The following is a 19523-nucleotide window of genomic DNA, read 5'->3' on the forward strand; positions in this document are numbered from 1 at the left end:
GGTTCCTGGGGGGGGTTAATTGGGCCTTTTACTTGGTGGCGGGGCCCCCCCATTTTTTTTCGGCCCCGGGAAGACCCCCGCCAAACCCAAACCCCCGCCCCCCTGGGGGCCCCACCCTTCGCAACTTCAGGCCCCGCGCACGGAGTGGCGGAGCCCGAGCTGCGCGCCTTCCTTCGGCACTACGAGGCCGCGCTGGCCGCCGGCGTCCGAGCCGACGCGCTGCGCCCGCGCTGGGACTTCCCCGGCGCTTTCTACTTCGTGGGCACCGTGGTATCCACCATAGGTGAGCAGCACGCCCCGCACGCGTTCCCTCTCCGCGCCTTTCACCTGCTGCCCTTTCCACTGCTGGACGGCTGAGTCCGCGTCCATCAGCTACCCCGTCTCTTCGAATGCCCCATTGCCTACTTTCTTCTCGCCCTCTCTTCTTCGCCCCGTCCCCTCCTTTGGCCTCTTCTCTCTTAACTGGCTTCTGGTGCGGGAGGCCCCTCCCTGGAGCTTACCCAGCGAAGACTCGCCTGGCAGCGTGGCCGGATGGGGTGGAACCCTCACCCCGGCACTGGCAGACCCGGGGCCGCCTGCGCTCCAGCACCTGTCAGCTCCATGCCTGAACCTCTGTGCGACTGGTTTTTCCTCTATAAAGGACCTGTGAGCACATGGGCCTTCTGCTTCCTTTCTATCTCTCACCACCCCCGCCCCCCCTGCCGCCTCAGTTTCTTCATATAAATAATTTGGAAAGCCCCTTCTCTCCACTCAGCGTTTTACTCTCCTCTTCTCTCTCCCTTTTTCCACGCGTTCTCCCCTCAGCATCCTCTAGCCCAGCGGTTCTCAACCTGTGGGTCGCGACCCCTTTGGGGGTCGAACGACCCTTTCACAGGGGTCGCCTAAGACCATCGGAAAACACATACATAATTACATATTGTTTTTGTGATTAATCACTATGCTTTATGTTCAATTTGTAACAATGAAAATACATCCTGCATATCAGATGTTTACATTACGATTCATCACAGTAGCAAAGTTATAGTTATGAAGTAGCAACGGAAATAATTTTAAGGTTGGGGGTCACCACAACTTGAGGAACTATATTAAAGGGTCGCGGCTTTAGGAAGGTTGAGAACCACTGCTCTAGCCCTTTTATCCGAGGAATGCGACCACTCTCCCCAGAATCTCTTTCCTAGATCCCCTTCCCACCTGCTTTTCCTAGAGTCCACACTGCCCCCTCCTCACAGAAAAGCTGGGCGACTTGGAGGCCAGACTTCAGCTGCTCTTGTTCCGGGCCACCCTTGGTTTTCTCTCCCTCCTCTGCACGCCCTCTCCCCACCCCCAACTTTCCCTCCAATTTCTCGACTTCTCTTCTTTGCTACCTTGACACCTTTTCCAACCAATAGCGGCACCAAGGGGTAACTTGGGCAGGGTTTTGGGGGGGGGGGTAGTATCTCTATACTTGCCATCATCCCATCTCTCTCTCTTTTTTTAAAAAAAATATTTTTATTGATTTCAGAGAGGGAGAGAGAGATAGAAACATCAATGATGAGAGAGAATCATTGATTGGCTGTCTCCTACATGCCCCACACTGGGGATCAAGCCCACAACCCCTGCCTGTGCCCTGACCGGGAATCAAACTGAGACCTCCTGGTTCATAGGTCGACGCTCAACCACTGAGCCATGCTGGCCAGGCTCCTTCTTTCTTTTTGGTACAAACAGCTCATGGTTTCACCACCTTACAAAAAATGTTTTGTAAGTACTCCTTGAGGCCCCCTACTTTTCCCACTCCCCCCTCCTCTGAGCTTCTTCTGTAGAGATCCGGGAGCCACCACTGCTCCCCATTCCACCCCACCCTCTCTTCTCCTTTCACCCACTTTCCCCATTTCCCCCCTCTCCCTGCCCCTGGGTGTCACATGAAACAGACCTCCTTCCCAGTTACTGTACAGGGTGCAGAGTAAACACAAGCTTTCATTTTGGCAAAATTGTGTGTGTGTCCAATCCTGCTTGGAGTCCCAGAGTGGGAGAAGGCACTGGGCTGTTTGGACCTCTAGTAGTTTTGGATGAGGGGGCTGGATTCACTGGGCTGAGAAGTGAGGGATTTCATAGACACACCTTCCATGGGTGGGTTCTGGTCTGGCTTGGTATGCCGGCCTAGGCTGGGGGGCACGGACTAACTGACCAGCGTAAGCCATCACCGATGGCTGCTGGGAGGCAGAAAGACGGCATCCATGCGCAGGATGTGAGCAGCTGGAGATGTCGCGCTCAGTATGTATGTATCGTTTACTAAAGGGCTTCCTTTCCTTCAATGATTTTTCATGTGTCATGCTTGATCTGATTATTTTAAACTAAAAAAGGCAAATATGGCCCAATTCCAACACACAAATTGGATAAAAATACCCTTTAAAAGCCATATCATGTTGTTATGGAGATTGAAGATATAAAATGACCCCCTCAAAAAAATCCCCTTTAAAGAGCTGCATCAAGTTGCTATAGCAACTAGAGTGGTTTTTTTAAGTGCTTTAAAAGTACTGAGGATGCTTCGTCCCGAAGGATGACATCATGTGTTCATAGCTCATTATTGATTTGTGCTCCTCCTTTTGTAAACACACCTTTTGCTCTCCTCCACCTAGACACACACCTGTGCACATATTGGGAGGCCACCGCATTTCTCTCCCAGTGACAAAGGAAAAGGTTAGCAGGATCCTCTTTCCCTATGGGCTGTGAGCGCATACAGACCGGGCCCCATTCCTGGGACCTGCTGTCTCTGGGCTTCTTTGATAAGCTCCCATCAATTTCTTCATTCACTGCCCAGCCATAGCTTCAAAAGCTTCTCTCAGGCTTTCTGCACAAAAAAAAATCAAGTCAGTGTTTTGGCAAATTGTTCTAAGCCCCAGCCTTTAATCTACTGGCAGGAATGGCTGTTCTTTAGGCAAGTGGAAAAGAACTATGTTCTCTTTCTCGATTTGTGTTTTTTGGGTGTAGGCAAGCAGTGTAGGAGGGCTACACGGAAGCGTGTGGCTGTGTTATGAATGACCCAACATTGTTTTCCAAAATCTGCTACAGGACAACATTCATCTCTGAGAGGAGCTGCACTCAGGGACCAGAACCTGCCTGTGGACGGCTCAGCACTGCATGAGCCCCTTGCAGGGATTGCCAAGATAGCAGCACGAGTAGCATGATCTGGGGCAGTGGTTCACATTGGTCAGATAGGTTCTGCTGAATCCCAAAGTAGCATGATTGTCATTTCAGCCTTCTCTTGCAAAATATACTTGGATGCGATTTAAGTAAAGACCTACTTATGTCACTTTCTTTTCTGCTCACATCGTTCCTTCCCCTTAAATGCCCTGAGTCTTCAGAGACAATGATTACTATTACTGGTGCTTTTATGGATTCAGCGGCTCGGGGAGCCAAAACTCAGTCCAAAATGGGCACAGGATTCTCTATCTGCTACCTTGCCCAGTGAAGAGAGAAATTAGCGTGCACTCAGTTTTATTTGATTAGTGACTATCACAGCATGAATGGTCCATGCAGCCGTGTGAACATTTTGAGTGTGTGTTGTGCAGACCCAGCTAAATGATTCATCCAGACTTTAGTATAGAAAAACCCTTCCTTCCTTCATTACATAAACATGATGTATTGTGTATGTCAGACCTGGTGCTATGTTTTGAATAATTAAAGCTTATTCTACCAGGCAAAGGTGAAAGCATATTCCAACATGGGCCATTAAATCGATAATTAGAACAAGGAGGGGACCTTTGGTCCAGTCCCATGTAGCCCAGAATGTGAGGGCACTTGTCTCAGATCACAGTTAATTGTGTGTTCAGCTGGGTCCAGAATCCAAGTTCAGTAGTGTCTGTTCTACCAATTTCATGCATATCATTGGGTCGCACATTCTTGTTTGAGACTGAAGTATTTAATAATGGGTGTGTGGCCCTGGCCGGCGTGCTCCACGGTTAGAGTGTTGACCCTGGGCACTGAAGGGTCACGGGTTTGATTCCCGATCAAGGGCATATACCTGGATTGCAGGTTCGAACCCCAGCCCCAGTTGGGGCATGTGCAGGAGGCAACCAATCTCCAATCTCTCACATCAATGTATCAATGTCAATGTCTCTCTCTCTCTCTCTCTCTCTCTCTCTCTCTCTCTCTCTCTCTCTCTCTTCCTCTTTCTCTCCCTCTCTCTTCCCTCATCCCTCCCTCCCTTTCACTTTCTCTAAAATCAATGGAGAAAATATCCTCAGGTGAGGATTAGCAACAACAATAAAAATAATGGCTATGTGGGTGTGGGTGTGCCCTTTCTCAGCCATCAGGGCAGGGCTGGGCAGGAGGATGCTCTGTTGATCAGGCTGCCAACTAATTAAGTCCAGAGAAAACTTGAAGGAACAGGCTTATCTTAAAGGTCAGTCTGACTAGAAGCATCTGGCAGGCCTTAGACAGCTGGGAAGGCAAGATCCCACTGAAAAGGTCATCAGAGACTGGAATGCTAACAAGTGGGAAACATTCTAGTAAACTCTGTTCCAAGGACAGAAGCCACTTGCTCTCAGCGTGTGTGTGTGTGTGTGTGTGTGTGTGTGTGTGTGTTTGGGGGCAGAATTGGGCCTTCAGCTAGAGGGAGACATAGAAGGAAAGTTCAGGTGTGGCTGTCTGTACCGAGGGTTAAATGGAACATCATGATGGGATAGAATGTTTGTCCTAACATTAGGCGTGAACAGGGTCCCATATCCAGAGCTAGGCAGCTTGCAACCGTGTAGACACAAACGTGTGTCCACACAGCACAGACCCCATGAGAAAATTTTCCTGTGATTGTTCAATAGTCGCTGAGGCTGTATAGCTCAATCTGAATAGCTCAAGCAAAATAAAACCCAATTTTGTGGTCTAAATTACTCATATTGATCGCTTACACTGAAATGAAACCCTAGGTAATTATTATTTATCCCACGTACGCTACGCCACATATTCCGAAGGGGTTGAAATCAAGTTTGTTTTAACGTGAATGTATCCATTTATTCACCCCTCCATTTAACAAAGTAACTTATCATAGATGCATGTGTGGCCATTGGCATGTCGTTATCTGCGTGCCCTGTGACTACATGAACTCCTGAAGATAAAGATGGTGGCTTGTATCTTCTTAGTAGTAAGCAATATTCTTGGAGGCAATGCTCTAGCTCAAAGATATTTAAACAATTCAAAGAGTATTAATCCATCACTTGACATCCTAAAGGATGTTTTATTGGTTTACTTTGAAAAGATTAAAAAGAAACTCTCCACTGGGGTTCTAATTATGCAACTGCTGTCAGATTTACACATAGGGAGGAACATATTTAAAAGTCTTTCTCAAATGGCAGCTTGATATAAACAGAAATCTTTTTGCTTCCTTTTATTAGGTTTTCTGGCAGCATATTTCAGCTATAAAGCTAAAACCATGGCTCTATAGATGAGATGGTGTAGGTATGAGATTGTCACTTTCAGCACTGCATAATTTAGCTTGCAGCTTTCAAAATTAGGCACACTTAATTATTCAATTGTGAGATTAGTAACAAGTCCTAACTTTTTTCCTCTTTTTTTAACATGGATTAAAAAAAATATTTTTTGTCTTCAAAGGAAACATTATAAGACCGGAATATCACTACCACGTTTGCATTAGACTTTCTTCTAACATGAATGTCATCCAGACAGAAGTGGTTCTGATACCAGGAATGAAATACATTGCCCAGAAGGAGAGCAACACCTTTCCTCGCTTATATTACTCTCATCAACTATTTTTTATTGAAAGACTAGAGGCCCGATGCACAAAATTTGTGCAAGAGTAGGCCTTCCTTCCCTCCAGCCGCCAGCAGGCACCCGGGACCTGGGCTTCCCTCACAGCCCCGGCTTCGTCCGGAAGGTCATCCGGAAGGATGTCCGGTCTAATTAGCATATTACCCTTTTATTAGTATAGATGATGCTATGACAACTTTGAAGGACACTTAGGGGAAAAGCGGTAGCGTTAGATTTGAAGCTCTAGATGGAGAGCAGGAAATGCATTCTCATTCATTGCTCCATCCTCAGCTCCCAGCACTGGACCCAGCCCATGGTAAATACTCGATAATTATTTATTCAAAGAATAAGACAGCAAGCCACTCGTGATCCAACTGCCCTAACCCAACTCTTCATCTTTGCAGGTTCCTCTGCAGTTCTTTGTCACCCCTTTTGTAGGGAGAAGGAAGGGAACTGACTGATCTGTTCCAACGTGTTATCATCAGTGTTTCCCTGTTTCCACATAGCCTTCACATATCAGTGTTAGTGGGTGCGTGATATGTATTCCATTTGGCTGACGTTCTATAATTTACTACCCCTGCTGCTGAGGAGCTGGGTGGTTCCCTGTTTGGGGCTATTTTTAGTAATGCCACAGTGATCATCTTTATGCAGATGGCCTTTTCTTTTTGCAGTATCTCCTTGGGCTGAATTTCCAGCAGTGAAATTGCTGAGTCAATGGAACTGCTCGGTCTCTCTCCCGAGCTGAGCCTATACCTTTACAAAGCCTAGCAGAGACTGGACAGCTATGCAGCTAAATGTTTCATGGGTTCTTCATTTTCTTGTTAAGTATTTTTTTACTGATTTGAGAGAGAGAGAAAGGGAGAGGGATAGAGAGATAGAAACATCAATGATGAGAGAGAAACATCAATCAGCTGCCTCCTGCATACCCACTACTGGGGATTGAGCCCACAACCTAGGTATGTGCCCTGACTGGGAATCAAACCCACAATCTTTTGGTGTATAGAACAACACTCCAGTCAACTGAGCCACCCGGCCAGAGCCTTAGGTCTGTTCAAAGGTGAAGGTCAGTGCCCCCACCACCCCAACAATTATAGTGGGACTCCTTGCCATTGTATGGCTGCCTCAGACTTAGAGGAGCTGGGAGACAGAGCAAAAGGCCATGTGCCCCTGTGGTCACCCCCTGCCCAGGGTCTCCCTCAGACTTCTGGTCCTCCCTTTGCTTCTACCCAGCTCCAATGACTTTCTCAGGATCCAGGGTTGGGACAGGGGCTGCCAGTCAGCAAACCAGAAGGGGTGGGTGGGCGCAGAGGTGAGCACCCTGAACAATCTTGACCTCTGACCTCACCCGAGGCAGTGGCAGGATTTTTATGCAAGAAAGGTTGGGAAGGAGAGGGTCTTGAGACTATGAGGTTATAAGACTTTCCACGGGATGGAGAAAACCTTTGCACAGTACAGGGGAGGTGCTGGGAGAGAGGGGAGAGAGAACTGAAGTCCATTGGCCCACACCTCCAGCCAGCTCTTGGCTGCCACCCTTCCTTTCTGGCTCTGGCCCCAGAAGTTCTATCCTAAACCCTGACATTCCCTAGCCAGCCACCAGGTCTAGCTCTTCCTTAGGGGAATCTAGACCTCCTCTGCCAGCCACCTGTGGCTTTGGTGGAGGATACTCTGGACCCTGTCTGTGAGTGTCACCTCCTCCCTGGGCTTGGGTTCCAATCCCAACTTGGCCACTTACATGTGCTCCTGTTGAGCGAATGCACCTATAACGTGGGTTTCCTCTGTAAAGTGAGGATAACAGTGTTTCCTGCCCCATGGGGTAGCTTTAAGTATGAATGAGCTGATCTGTGCACAGTGCCTGGCAAGCCCTTGGTAAGCGTTAGCTGTTCAGAGCTGGGCTGGCCCCGCTGATGAACCCTGCGCTGCCTCGCTGCACGGGAGGGACCCGGGGCACAGCTCATCCCCTGCGGCTCCCTGGCCACCGCACTCTGTGCCCAGCCCTCTGGGTCTCAGCCATCCCTGCAGTGTGGCATCTGCCTCATTCTGATTGGCCACTGTCTCTGGGGCATGTTGTGTCCTGTTCTGTTACATAACTGGCCTGGGAGGGTGCTTTGAAAAATGCATTTTCTTTGGTTCCTCAACTAGAATGTTTTAATAATTCCTCACATGTGTCTCTTTAATCTTTTTAAAGAACATATTTGGCAAATAATGAATGAGTGATGGAGTGGTGGGTTAAACACCTAGTGCTTCTCTGTGCCCCCCACTCCCAAGAACAGCGCCCTGGGAAGCCACCCCCACCCACTGCCTTGGTTTCTGGGTGGGCTGGGGCCTCTTGGCTGTGCTTGGACATAGGGGCAGGTTGTGGAGCTGAGACCAGCAGAGAAGCCCCGCCACACACCTCTGAGGTGGACCTGGTGTCAGGATGGCAGTGGAGGTCGTTGGAGGATGGCACTGCGGCAAACAGCCACATTGTGGTGGGAGCCACGGTGCTGCTCCAGGCCCCAGGCCCAGGCCTCACCCTGCATGCTTCACTCTTGGCTAACACAGCTCTCCTGATGGGTGGAGAAAGCATTCCCAGTCAGAGGTCTCTGGGGGTAGATCAGGTGCCAGCATCTTCCTGCTCCATACTCCACCATGCCAGTGGCAAGGCCTTTGTTTTAGGGTTCAGGAGGGGTGACCGAAGCATCAGTGACCTCCCTGATCATCTCCCCACATGTGTGGGACCTGCTTGCCAGTTTACTGTACTGTGTTTTCACCCATGTTTACTCAGGAACCTCCCCAAAACTAATGAGGATGCTATTATTCCATTTCACAGATGAAGAGAGAGACTCAGAGAGGTTAAGTGACTTGCCTGGGGTCACACAGCAAGTGAGTCAATGCCAGGATAGAGGATTCAGGATGCTCAGTATCCTTTCTGCTGCCCCTGAGCATTACCACAAAGGGAGCAGAATCACATCCCAGTCAGATCTGCTGGGAGAAAGGGCAGAGAACCTGAGGGTGTGAAACAGGGCTCAGGCACAGCTTAGAAACTTGGATTTGGCTGTGCTGTACCCCTTGCAGCCCCTGTGGCTAGACTGAACTGGAGGCTGCCTTCTTTCTATCCTTCACAACCCTCACCTCTCCATGAGGGAGGCCGCCAGGCAGAAGGAGAGGGTGGAAAGGCAAGTGCTCTGTGCAGCTCACTGGAACTCTGGAGCCCGTGTTGGAGCGAGCTTTGGAGGCCCCTTGCACCAAGCTGCAAGAGAGGGGACCCCGTGACTGGAGGGCTTTTAGCCTTGCATCTGGGATAGCAGCAGTGGGCAAGGAGAGGCAGAAACAGAAACCCAAATAAGCAGGAAAGTCTGGGGACACGGCCAGCTCAGGCCCGGGCCTCCCAACAGCTAGCTGATTTATGAGAGACTCTGCCCAAGGTCATGTCCTGGAGGCACAACTGCCCGGACGTTAGGAGAATGCATGACACCAAGCACCTGCCAGTGCACTACCCTCTCTAGTCACTTACCTGCTGGCCATCCCCCTTCACCCCCTGCTCCACTCCACCCCAAACCCCCCCCAGTCACCACCTCAGTCCCCACCTAAACTCCTGGCATTTTAAGCCTCCAGGCCATTGCTCATGCTGTTCTCTCCACCTGGAATGCCCTTCCCTCTCTCTCCATCTTCTACTGAGTGAACTTGATCTTCAGGGCCCAGCTCAAATGGGGCCACTAGAATGAGACCATCTGTGAAGTCCCTCTTACTGCCCCCAGACTTAATGCTACGTGTTTGATTCTGTGCCATTTTCCCTGACCATTATATAAGCCTCTGTTCAGTGGGGTGAGATATGTCAAAAGCTGGCCCAGGACCCCGCACATAGTAAGTGTCAGAAATTCCTTTCCTTTCTTCCTCTTCCAGATCAGGAGCTATGTCTCAGCAGTGTTTATCACTGCCACGATTAATAACAGTAATAGCCATAATGGCAGCAGCTGTGCACTGAATGACTGCTTATGAAGAGGGCCCTGTGTCTGGAGATGTAGATCATGAAAGCAAAGGGGTAGTTTCTGTAAATCATGGGGCATAGTGCTTGGCACGAAGTGGTGATTGATCAACGTATGTTGAATGGATGGAATAAATAAATGAGTGTGACTGCTGGGGGGTGGGGGTGGGGGATGGAAAAGGCCGGGCCCAGGCCAGGCTCCAAGAACCTCCCAGCTCCTTGCTCTCCCTCCAGGCCCCTGGAGCCAGAGGGGCTGGCTGTGCACCGGCCCCTCTGCTGGACCTGGTTTAACGATCTCTCAACGGCTGGCAGGTGCGCAGCAGGCAGCCAGCTCATTCTGGCTGGGGCTCCCCTGGCGGACACTGCTGTCTCCGTGGCTCTCTGAGTCAGCTTGGTCTTTTTCCCACCCTGCCGGGCCCAGCAGGATCCTGGCAGTGAAACCAAAGCAGAGGATTCTGAGCCTCAGCCCCTATCGCCCAGGAGTGGTGGGAAAGGTCCTGGAAAAGGAGGCCAGGCTTCTGGTCCCAGCTCTCCCACCAACTCAGATTCCCCATCTGGGCCTGGCCTTGGCGGCAGCCCCCGGCCCTAAAGAGCCTGCTGAGGTCTACCTCTTAGCCCAGTAGTTCCGCCTTGTCCCTCACCTGTCCATGGCCCACCCTTTAGAAAACAGATGTTGGCTCACAAATTGGACCAAAGTTTTATCAGTAACTAGACACAGTTCCACAAACCAGGAAAAACCACCACCTCCTCCCACACAACCCAGCACCATCACAATGCCTCCAAAAATACTCGGGGAGGCTTTTATTGGAATTGGGTGTCCCAGCTTTCTGGAAAGTTACAGTTAGAGATAAACACAAACCCTGAATCTCACTCTGTGTGACTTCTCCCTAGTCCTTTCCAAATGGCCACGCTCTCATTCCTGGCTGCCAAGTGTTCTGAATTCTGAGCTGCTAACACCAGGACCTGCCAGAAATGCTGCAGGGGCAGCCCAGGCCCAGAGGGAACGGAAAACACAAACTGCTGCCCATGCTGAGTTGGTTGGCATTTCCTATGGGGGCAGGGCGCATTTTGGAGACCATGCAGGTTTTGATTATTGGACTCTATTTTTAAATGAAGAGGGAGGAAGGAGAGCTGAGATGGCACATGAGCCCGCTCCGAGGGAGGTCTGGAAACCCGGGAAGCAGGCAGGGAAGAGGACCCTCCTTTGTGGGCCCTGGAGTGGGACTGCGGAACCTGTCCCTCCCAGCATCTGGGAGCCTGGCTGTGCTCTTTTCTGCTGTATCTCCCAGTGCCTGGCGCAGGGCTTGGCACAGCCAGGGGGCTCCAGGAATTTTTGTGGAATGAATGTTTGTCTCCCAGATTCCCAATTCTCCCTAGGCTCCAGTTTAAGAAAATCCCCATTTACAAATGATTCACTTTGTATAAAAGCTTCAGTTTGCAAAAGAATTCACTCCAGGCTTCTGTAAGTAAGCCAGTATCCGAGTGCATTCAAAGTGAGCTGCAACATGCAACGTGTGTCAGAAAGCCAGCAGCTGCCTGAAGTCCCCTGACTGGCATTGCCACCCTCACACAAACCCCAAATCCCTAAGGCAGCACAGTCCCTAATGACAGGGCTGGTGGTCAAATTAGTAAGCACTACCCCTGACCCAGTGGGTAATTTAGAATCGAGTATGACAGAAGCTCAAGTCGGTAGAGTGCCCTGTACTGGCTGGAGCTGGTAGGGCAGCTGGACTGTGTGCCTAATGTAAAGCACCTTACAAAGCCTTTTGAATCACATTGTTCAGCCAGGCAGGTGGGTATTGTTCATATCTCCACTTTAAGAATAAATAGAGCCCTGGTCGGGTAGCTCAGCTGGTTAGAGGATCGTCCTGACACACCAAAGTTGCAGGTTCGCTCTCGGTCAGGGCACATACAAGAAGTCAAACAATGAATGCATGAATAAATGGAACAACACATCGAGGTTTCTCTCCCTGCCTCTCTCTCTCTAAAATTAATCAATAAATAATTGTTTAAAGTTAAAATAAATACATCTGCATCATGGAGACAAATTGCCATGTGATGTAGGGGTTGGGAAGAGGTGCTGAGGGCCTGGTCCTGGGTTTGAATTTCAGCTCTGTTATTGATAAGCGGGGTTGCCAGGGCATGTCTGCTGCTCATTCCCTGAAGAAGTCGGGCTCCCTGCCTTCCCATCCACTGCTCTCCAGCCTCCCAAGCATGGCCCACCCAAGACCCCGAGCTCACATTCCTTGACCATCTCATTCACAATGTTATTCTTGGTGCCACTCCAGGACGTACTTGGTTCTACCTATGCCCTTGCTATGACCAGTAACTGCACTGCCTTCAAGTCTTTGACTCCAAATGCCTCTCCTTCTGACCACCCACCTCTCATCCCTCCAGCTCTCCAATGTAATAGCCTTGGGCCACAAGACCTGTGTTTTCCTACTACTGTTTCCAGCATCTCTGGGTCCTTACTTCTTTTCTAACCCAGCTGAGATTTACTGTATTTCCTCCGCAAGGACCCTTACCTTCCTGTGCGATACCTCTGCCCCTACTCTGCCACCATCAGAATGCCAGCTTTCCACCGTTTCCTCCCCTGCACTCAAGCTGCTGAATGTGGCTGGAGAAAAACCACGCAAAGATGCTGACTGGTCCGAATTTAAATCAGTGACCGCTCCAGCTGTCAGGCCCTCCTTTTACATTTCTTACGGTGTGTCCCCTCTTCCCACTTCCAGCCTCCCATACCCCTCATTCTCTAATCATACTTCATTGAGAAAATAAAGGTAATCAGACAGGGACTCTTATCTTCACCCCCCCAAATCCACTCATCATGTGGAGTGGTTTCTCTCATGATGACAGATGAATTATCCACTTTCAAATGCCTGCTGCACTGGGTCGCATCCCCTCTAACTTTCTCAAGGACTCTGTTCTTGTCATTGGCCATTCCCATTTGTTGTTAATTTGCCCTCCATTCGTATGCAAACATACTGTATTTTCTTTCTTCTTCATGGAACCCTCTCTTGACCTCTGCATCATCCTCCACTACCTCCCCATTTCTCTGCTCTCTTTTACAGAAAATCTTCTCATAGGAGTAGTCAACTTCTCCCTTCCTCCCCTCCCTTCTCTCCTGTATCCATGTCAATCAAGAGCCCACCCCACCTTGCCACTGAGTCTGCTCCTGTAAGGCCCCTAATGGCCTCCTTCCTGCAAATTCAGGGGTGACTTCCTGATCTTACCTTCTCAGCATCTCAGTAACATTTGATACAACTGACCATTCCTCCTTCTTAAAATTCACTTTTCTCTTGGTTTCTGGGACATCATACTCTGCTTTATCCTCACCAGCTGCTGGCCTCAGTTTCCCTTGCTGGATTCCCTCCTCTGTGTGACCTCATTGTTGAAGGGCCCCATGTTTATTCCTCAGACTCTTTCCTTGGGTAGGAGAGGAAAAACTTTTTTTCTCTACCCTCTTAGGTTCTGTTTCTGGGGTCCTGCAAATTAAATTGACAAAAGCCAGGGTAACAGGAAAAGGGGCTTATTATGTATGTATATTGGAAGGGGGGGCCTTTATAGAAAAGAATTGAATACCCAAAGAAGCAATTAGGCCAGGGGCTTACACACCAGCTTAACGAAGAGCAATAAATTGTGCAGAAGTTATAAGACAAAGGAAAAGGGGGTTGGGCTTTTAGGAGTAGTGAATTGTGGAAGATAAATATATAGGGAAGCTAATGGAAGATAAAGGTTATTTTAGTAACATTTGTTTTGCAGACTTAATCTCATGCAATTTCAGGTGATAGGAGTGTCTCTGGTGATTAAGAGTTTCTGGTACAGTTGAAGGGAGGGGGACATCTTCACAAAGGGAAATGTATGCCCTACATTTAGGCAGGTAGGGGAAGAGTAGAGAGCTTTTCCTGTGTTTGGTGTTTCTCCACTGCCTTCAGTTCAAAATAATCCTTATGCCAAAGCTGTATATATTAGGTGTACATACTCTGATCCCTTCACCCCCATGACTTTAAATCCCATCTGTCTGCTGATGACCTCCAGGTGAAAAAACTCCGATCCTCCACCACACTAAGCCTCAAGACCACAGGTCCAACTGCCTCCTTGACATCTTCGTGTAGATGTCTAATACGTGTCAAAACTTAAAAGATCAGAGTAGAACTCTTGACTCTATCCTATCACAGTCTTCCTCGCCTCAAAAAATAGCACATGAGGAACTGCCTTGATACCTCTTCCTCCCTAATCTCCCATATCCATCATCAAATTCTCTCAGTTCAATCTTCAAAATACATTCCAATTCCATCCACTTGTGCCCATGCCTATGGCGACTGGTCAACTCCAGCCACCACCATCGTCTGTTGCTGGGGCAACTGGGTCAGTCTCTTAATCAACCCCCAGCTTCCTCTCTGCGTCTTGATGACCTCTTCTCCACACAGCAGCCTAAACGATCTTTCAAGGTGTCCATCAGATCAAGTCCTTACTTAACTTGAAACCCTTCCATGACTTCCCATTGCAGGAAATCTGGCTCCTCACCACAGCCTGCAAGATCCTGCATCATCTGGCCCTGCTCCTTCTCAGCCTCACTGGCACTGCTCTGTTACGCTCAACTCACTTCAGCTAAACTGGACTTATTAGACCCCAGGGCATTTGTACTTGCTGTTCTTACTCCTTGGAGCACGGCTCCCTGACTCTTAGACCGACTTCTTAACTGCATTCAAGCCTCAATATCTATGGCTAAAATGTCACATCTTGAGGAGCCTTCCCTGACCACCATGACTATAGCAATGTCCCCCACTCACCTCCAGCCACTGTCCATCTCACTTACATGAACCATCTGGCTCATGTATTTGTTTGTTTGTTGTCTGATTGGCCACTTCCTGCTCTACCAAAGCAGGGTTCTTGTCTCTCTCATTCACTGTTATATTCCCATGGCCTAGCCCAGCACCTGATGTTTGTTGAACAAATGAATGAATTTCCAAAGCTTCCATTTTAACACCTATAAAGTGGGAATAATAAGAGTGCCTATCTCACATGGTTGTTGGGAGAATTATGAGACAATGAATGTAGGTGCTCAGTCTGGCCCTGGCATTTCGTAAGCACTCTAAAGTGAGCTGGCTTTTTTTATTATTATTATTATTATTATTAATTAGTAATTTGGCTGAGGCCACAAAGTGAATGGCAAAGCTGGACCCTGAGCTGATGACACGTAAAACTGCTTTGGTAGGTTTAGGTCAGATCAGAGGGCCTTGCAAGCCAGACAGAAACGTTTCAACTTGGCCATTAGGAGCAATAAGGCTTAGCTATTATATATTCTTGAGCAGAAGTGTAATGTGATGATGAGTGCTTTAGAAGAGCATTCTGGCTGATTAGTCACTATTTAGTTACACCATTAAATTAAGCATCTAGTTAGTCTAAATTGTTGGTCTCTAGACTGCCTGGAAACATCCAGATAATTGTGAAATCCCTTGTTTTGGCTGTTCACCTCGAACATTTAAATCAGCCCACTACCAGCTGTCCCTCCACTTTATGGGGAGCTTACGTGTCTCTCTGGGTAGAAATCCTTGAGGAGCGTGTACTTAGTTTGTATATTCAGCTCTGAACTGCAGTGTGATTCCAAACTCATTCAAAAGGATTGCCAGTGTGTATTATTTCTTCATGAGCTCTAAGTGGCTCAAGATCTATGATATTTATCATTGTGTTTTATAGCTACTGGCATACACATTGAACAAAGAGCAGAATTTGGCATGTTAGCAGCTATATATAACTCTGACCATGACGTCTGCCTCACAGGGTCATGGGGAGGACCCTCATATAATAGGCGGAGGGCCAATAAATGTTTGTTCATTTGTTTATGTGGGAACTCAGGATGCTGAATGTTTATAATGCAGAGTGATTGGGCAGAGCGGGCAGGGATAGGGGCCAGGGATTTCTTTCCCCTGGCTTGCATAGTTCCTGACAAGAAGTCTATGATTTTTGTCTTTGTATATAAGTAATGTGCCCTTTTTTCCCCCTCTGGAGAGAGAGAGTGAGAGCGAGAAACATCAATTTGTTGTTCTACTCATTCATGCATTCTTTGGTGGATTCTTATATGTGCCCTGACCAGGAATCAAACCCACAACTTTAGTGTATCAGGACGATGCTCTAATCAACTGAGCTACCCGGTCAAGGTTTTCTCTGGTTGCTTTTAAGATTTTCTTTTCATCCTTGATTTTTAGCAATTTGCTTTCGATGTTCTTTGGTATTTTCTTTGTGTTTATCCTACTGTGGAATTACTGAACTTCTTGGATCAGTGTTTATAAATTTTACCATATTTTTTTCATATATTTTTATTGTTATACCACCATCTATTTTTGGACTTTAATTACACATATGTTAGACCACCTGATATTGTCTCACAGGTAACTGATGCTCTTTGCTTTCTTTCTTTCTTTTTCTCTTTTTCAGACTTTTTTTCCCTCACTGTGCTTTAGTTTGGATGTTATGGCTATGTCTTCAAATTCAGTCTTTTTTTCTGCAGTGTCTAAGCTACAGTTAATCTTACCCAGTGACATTTTAATTTCAGATATTGTATTTTTTTATCTCTACAAGTTCCACTTAGTTCTTTTTCATTTTGTTCATTTCTTTCCTCATTTCCTTTATCTTTTCCTTTATATCCGTGAGCATATTTAACATATTTGTAACAGCTGTTTAAATGTCTTTGCTGTTAATTTCCTGATCGCTAGCATTTCTGGGTCTGTTTCCATTGACCAATTTTTTTCCCTCTTGTTTGTAGATTTCGTCTTCTTGCTTCTTTGCTTGTTTGATAATTTATTAGAGACATTGTAAATTTTACATTGTTGGTTCTTGATTATGTTGTACTCCATCAAAAAGGGTTGGACTTTGTTCTGGCAGAAACTTAGGTTCCTTATACTAATAGGTAAGTTTGACATTTTCCAGGCTTGGTTTTAAGCTTTTTATAGGCTGGTCTAAAGGAGCCTTTCTCTGGAACTAATTTAGCCACACTATTCAGGCATAACCTTTCTGGGGTCTCTACTATTCAGTGTATTTAGTGAAACCTTGGCACCCTGGCAGGTTGAAACTTGGGTGGTTTCTGGATCTGTGAAAGCTCTGGGAATTGTTTGGCTTACAACTCTAGCAATTGTTCTTTCCTGGAAGTTGTTTTTTTCCTTGGTCTTGAGGAGCTTCACCCTGTACCCGCACAGACTGTTATTCAGCCAAAGATTCAAGAGAACCCCTGATGCCAATTTCAGGAGCTCTTTCTCTTGGTGGTTCCTTCCTCTCTGGTTACTGCTTTTGCTATAGCTGCCTTGTCCTCCTTGAACTTAAATCTGTCTCCTCAACTCAGTGAAACTGCCCCACTCTGGGTACCCCTTCCTCGATTGCTACCTGAAACTTGCCTCTAGGCATAAAACCAGGGCAATCAAAGGTCTCACATTGTTTGTTTCCCTTCTCTCAGGTATCATAATCCTATACTACTAGTTTTCCAGTATCTGAAAATAATTGTTTAGTAGATTTTATCCAATTTCCTAGTTGTTTATGGTAGGAGGGAAGTCTAGATCCAGCTATACCCTCATGGCCTGAAGCAAAAGTAAGTGGTTAGATTCTGGATGTTTTGAAAGTAGATTGGCAGAATTTGCTAATGGATCAGATATAGGATATGAGGGGGAAAAAGACTCTAAAAGGACTCTAAGACTTTTGACATTAGCCACTGGAAAGATGAATTTGCCATTTACTGAGATGAGGAAGACTATAGTAGAATCAAGGAGGAGGGTGGTTGGGGGAGAGAGATGAGAATCAAGAACTTAGTTTTGAAAATATAATTTTGACATGTTATCCAACTTAGACTTCAAGTTAGATGTCTGTTGGATAGTTAGATAAGCAAGTCTAGAACTCAAGGGAGAGGATGGAGCTGAGATACATATTTGGAACTTATTAGCCTACTAGAGGCCCTGTGCATGAAATTAGTGCATGGGGGTGGGGGGTCCCTCAACCCGGCCTGCACCCTCTCACAGTCCGGGAGCCCTCAGGGGATGTCCAACTGATGGCTTAGACCCACTCCCCATGGGGAACGGGCTGAAGCTGTCAGTCACACATCCTTAGCACTGCTGCAGAGGCGGGGCTGCGCTCACCAGCTGTGAGCCCAGCTTCTGGCTGAGTGGCACTCCCCCTGTGGGAGCGCACTGACCACCAGGAGGCAGCTCCTGTGTTGAGCGCCTGCACCCCTGGTGGTCAGTGCGTGTCATATCAACTGGTCGTTCTGCCATTCAGTTGATTTGCATATTAACATTTTATTATATAAGATAAACCACTGGTTATTAACCCTAGCTGCAGTGGTACTTCAGTCACTTAAGAAACTTAGAGAAAAAAAAATCAATGTTCAGACTTGACCCTAAGCCAGTGATGGCGAACCTATGACACGTGTGTCAGAGGTGACACACGAACTCATTTTTTTGGTTGATTTTTCTTTGTTAAATGGCATTTAAATATATAAAATAAATATCAAAAATATAAGTCTTTGTTTTACTATGGTTGCAAATATCAAAAAATTTCTATATGTGACACGGCACCAGAGTTAAGTTAGGGTTTTTCAAAATGTTGTCATGCCGAGCTCAAAAGGTTCGCCATCACTGCCCTAAGCCCATTCAATCAGAAGCTCTGGGGATCAGACCTAGGAATTGATATTTTTTAAAGTTCTTCAGATTATTCTAATGTGCAGGCAGGGGTGAGAACCACTCCTAAGTGTTATTAAAGTACTGTCAAAGGTCAGCTAGGATGGTGGTTCTCAACCCTGGCTGCATATTAAAATTACCTGGAGAGTTTTAAAAAGTCTTAATGCCCAGGCTGTTCTCCCCTCCCCCCACCCCCCAACAATCCAATTGCATCATACTCTCTGGTGGTGGGGCTTAGAAACTAGTGTTTTGTTAACTCTTCAGATAACTCCAATGTACAGCCAGGCTGAACCCCTGGTTCCAGGGAGTGATCAGGGGACCCAGAAGAGAAGAGATCTGAAGACTGAACCTTAGTGTCTGAAAGATGGAGTGGCTAAGCTACGAGGAGAACCAGGCGAGAGAGGGGTGGCAGGCTTCCCCCAGATGTCTGAACTGTGGCTGTCCATTCCCATTTAAGAATTAAAAATAGAAGATCAGTGTGCATAGGTGGGGCTGTGGACTCGTGTTTCTCTGTAGGTCAGTGGGTGTTTCCCAGGGTTCTTCATCTCCTTCCCCTCCTCAGCTGTCACCTTCCCTGAGCTGCACCCTCCCATATCACTCACCACTCATTCCCCGGCTGTCCACCTTCCACAAATCATGTTGAAATTCTTTATCCACTGGAAACCTCCCTCCCCATTCTCAGTGTTGTTACTGGTTTACACATTTATATCCCTTTAGCGTCATTTTCATAGGGTCTTAGAGGGAGAGCAGATAAATTCAGGTGATTAGATGATTATCTTGAACCAGAAATCTACCAACCTTTTAAAATGTGAGAATCACTTTAAATGCTAGAAATGTTTTTACAGAATCCATATGATGGAAGTCACATATACTACTTTCGGTATCCATTAATAGGGAAAATGCGTATTGATAGAAAGTCTTCTGAATTAACTCACTACCACTTTTAAATGCATTAATGGTTTTACATTTACATATATTTGGAAACTAATAGCACAGGAATGTAGGAGAAAGTTATTAGGGCTGAGAAGAATGCTCAGTGAACAAATAGATTCAGACACCTTTGCAATCATTGCAGAGTTGTAGGAGTCCACATTATCACGGCCCCACAGCTCTAGGCCCTGGGAAGCCACTGGAAGTTTTAGAATGGGGGAGGGGAT

General features: G+C 47.2%; 1 protein-coding gene across 1 annotated transcript in view; it reads left to right on the top strand.

The window, feature by feature from the left end:
• KCNK12 (potassium two pore domain channel subfamily K member 12) overlaps nucleotides 1-19523 on the top strand; it is a 35780-nt gene that overhangs the window by 1063 nt on the left and 15194 nt on the right. Inside the window, exon 2 of the mRNA XM_023746083.1 lies at nucleotides 131-283. Within this exon, the coding sequence (XP_023601851.1) occupies nucleotides 131-283 (153 nt within the window). The remainder of the gene's footprint in view (nucleotides 1-130; nucleotides 284-19523) is intronic.

Source organism: Myotis lucifugus, unplaced genomic scaffold (genome assembly GCF_000147115.1).
Source record: "Myotis lucifugus unplaced genomic scaffold, Myoluc2.0 scaffold_6, whole genome shotgun sequence".
Taxonomy (NCBI): domain Eukaryota; kingdom Metazoa; phylum Chordata; class Mammalia; order Chiroptera; family Vespertilionidae; genus Myotis; species Myotis lucifugus.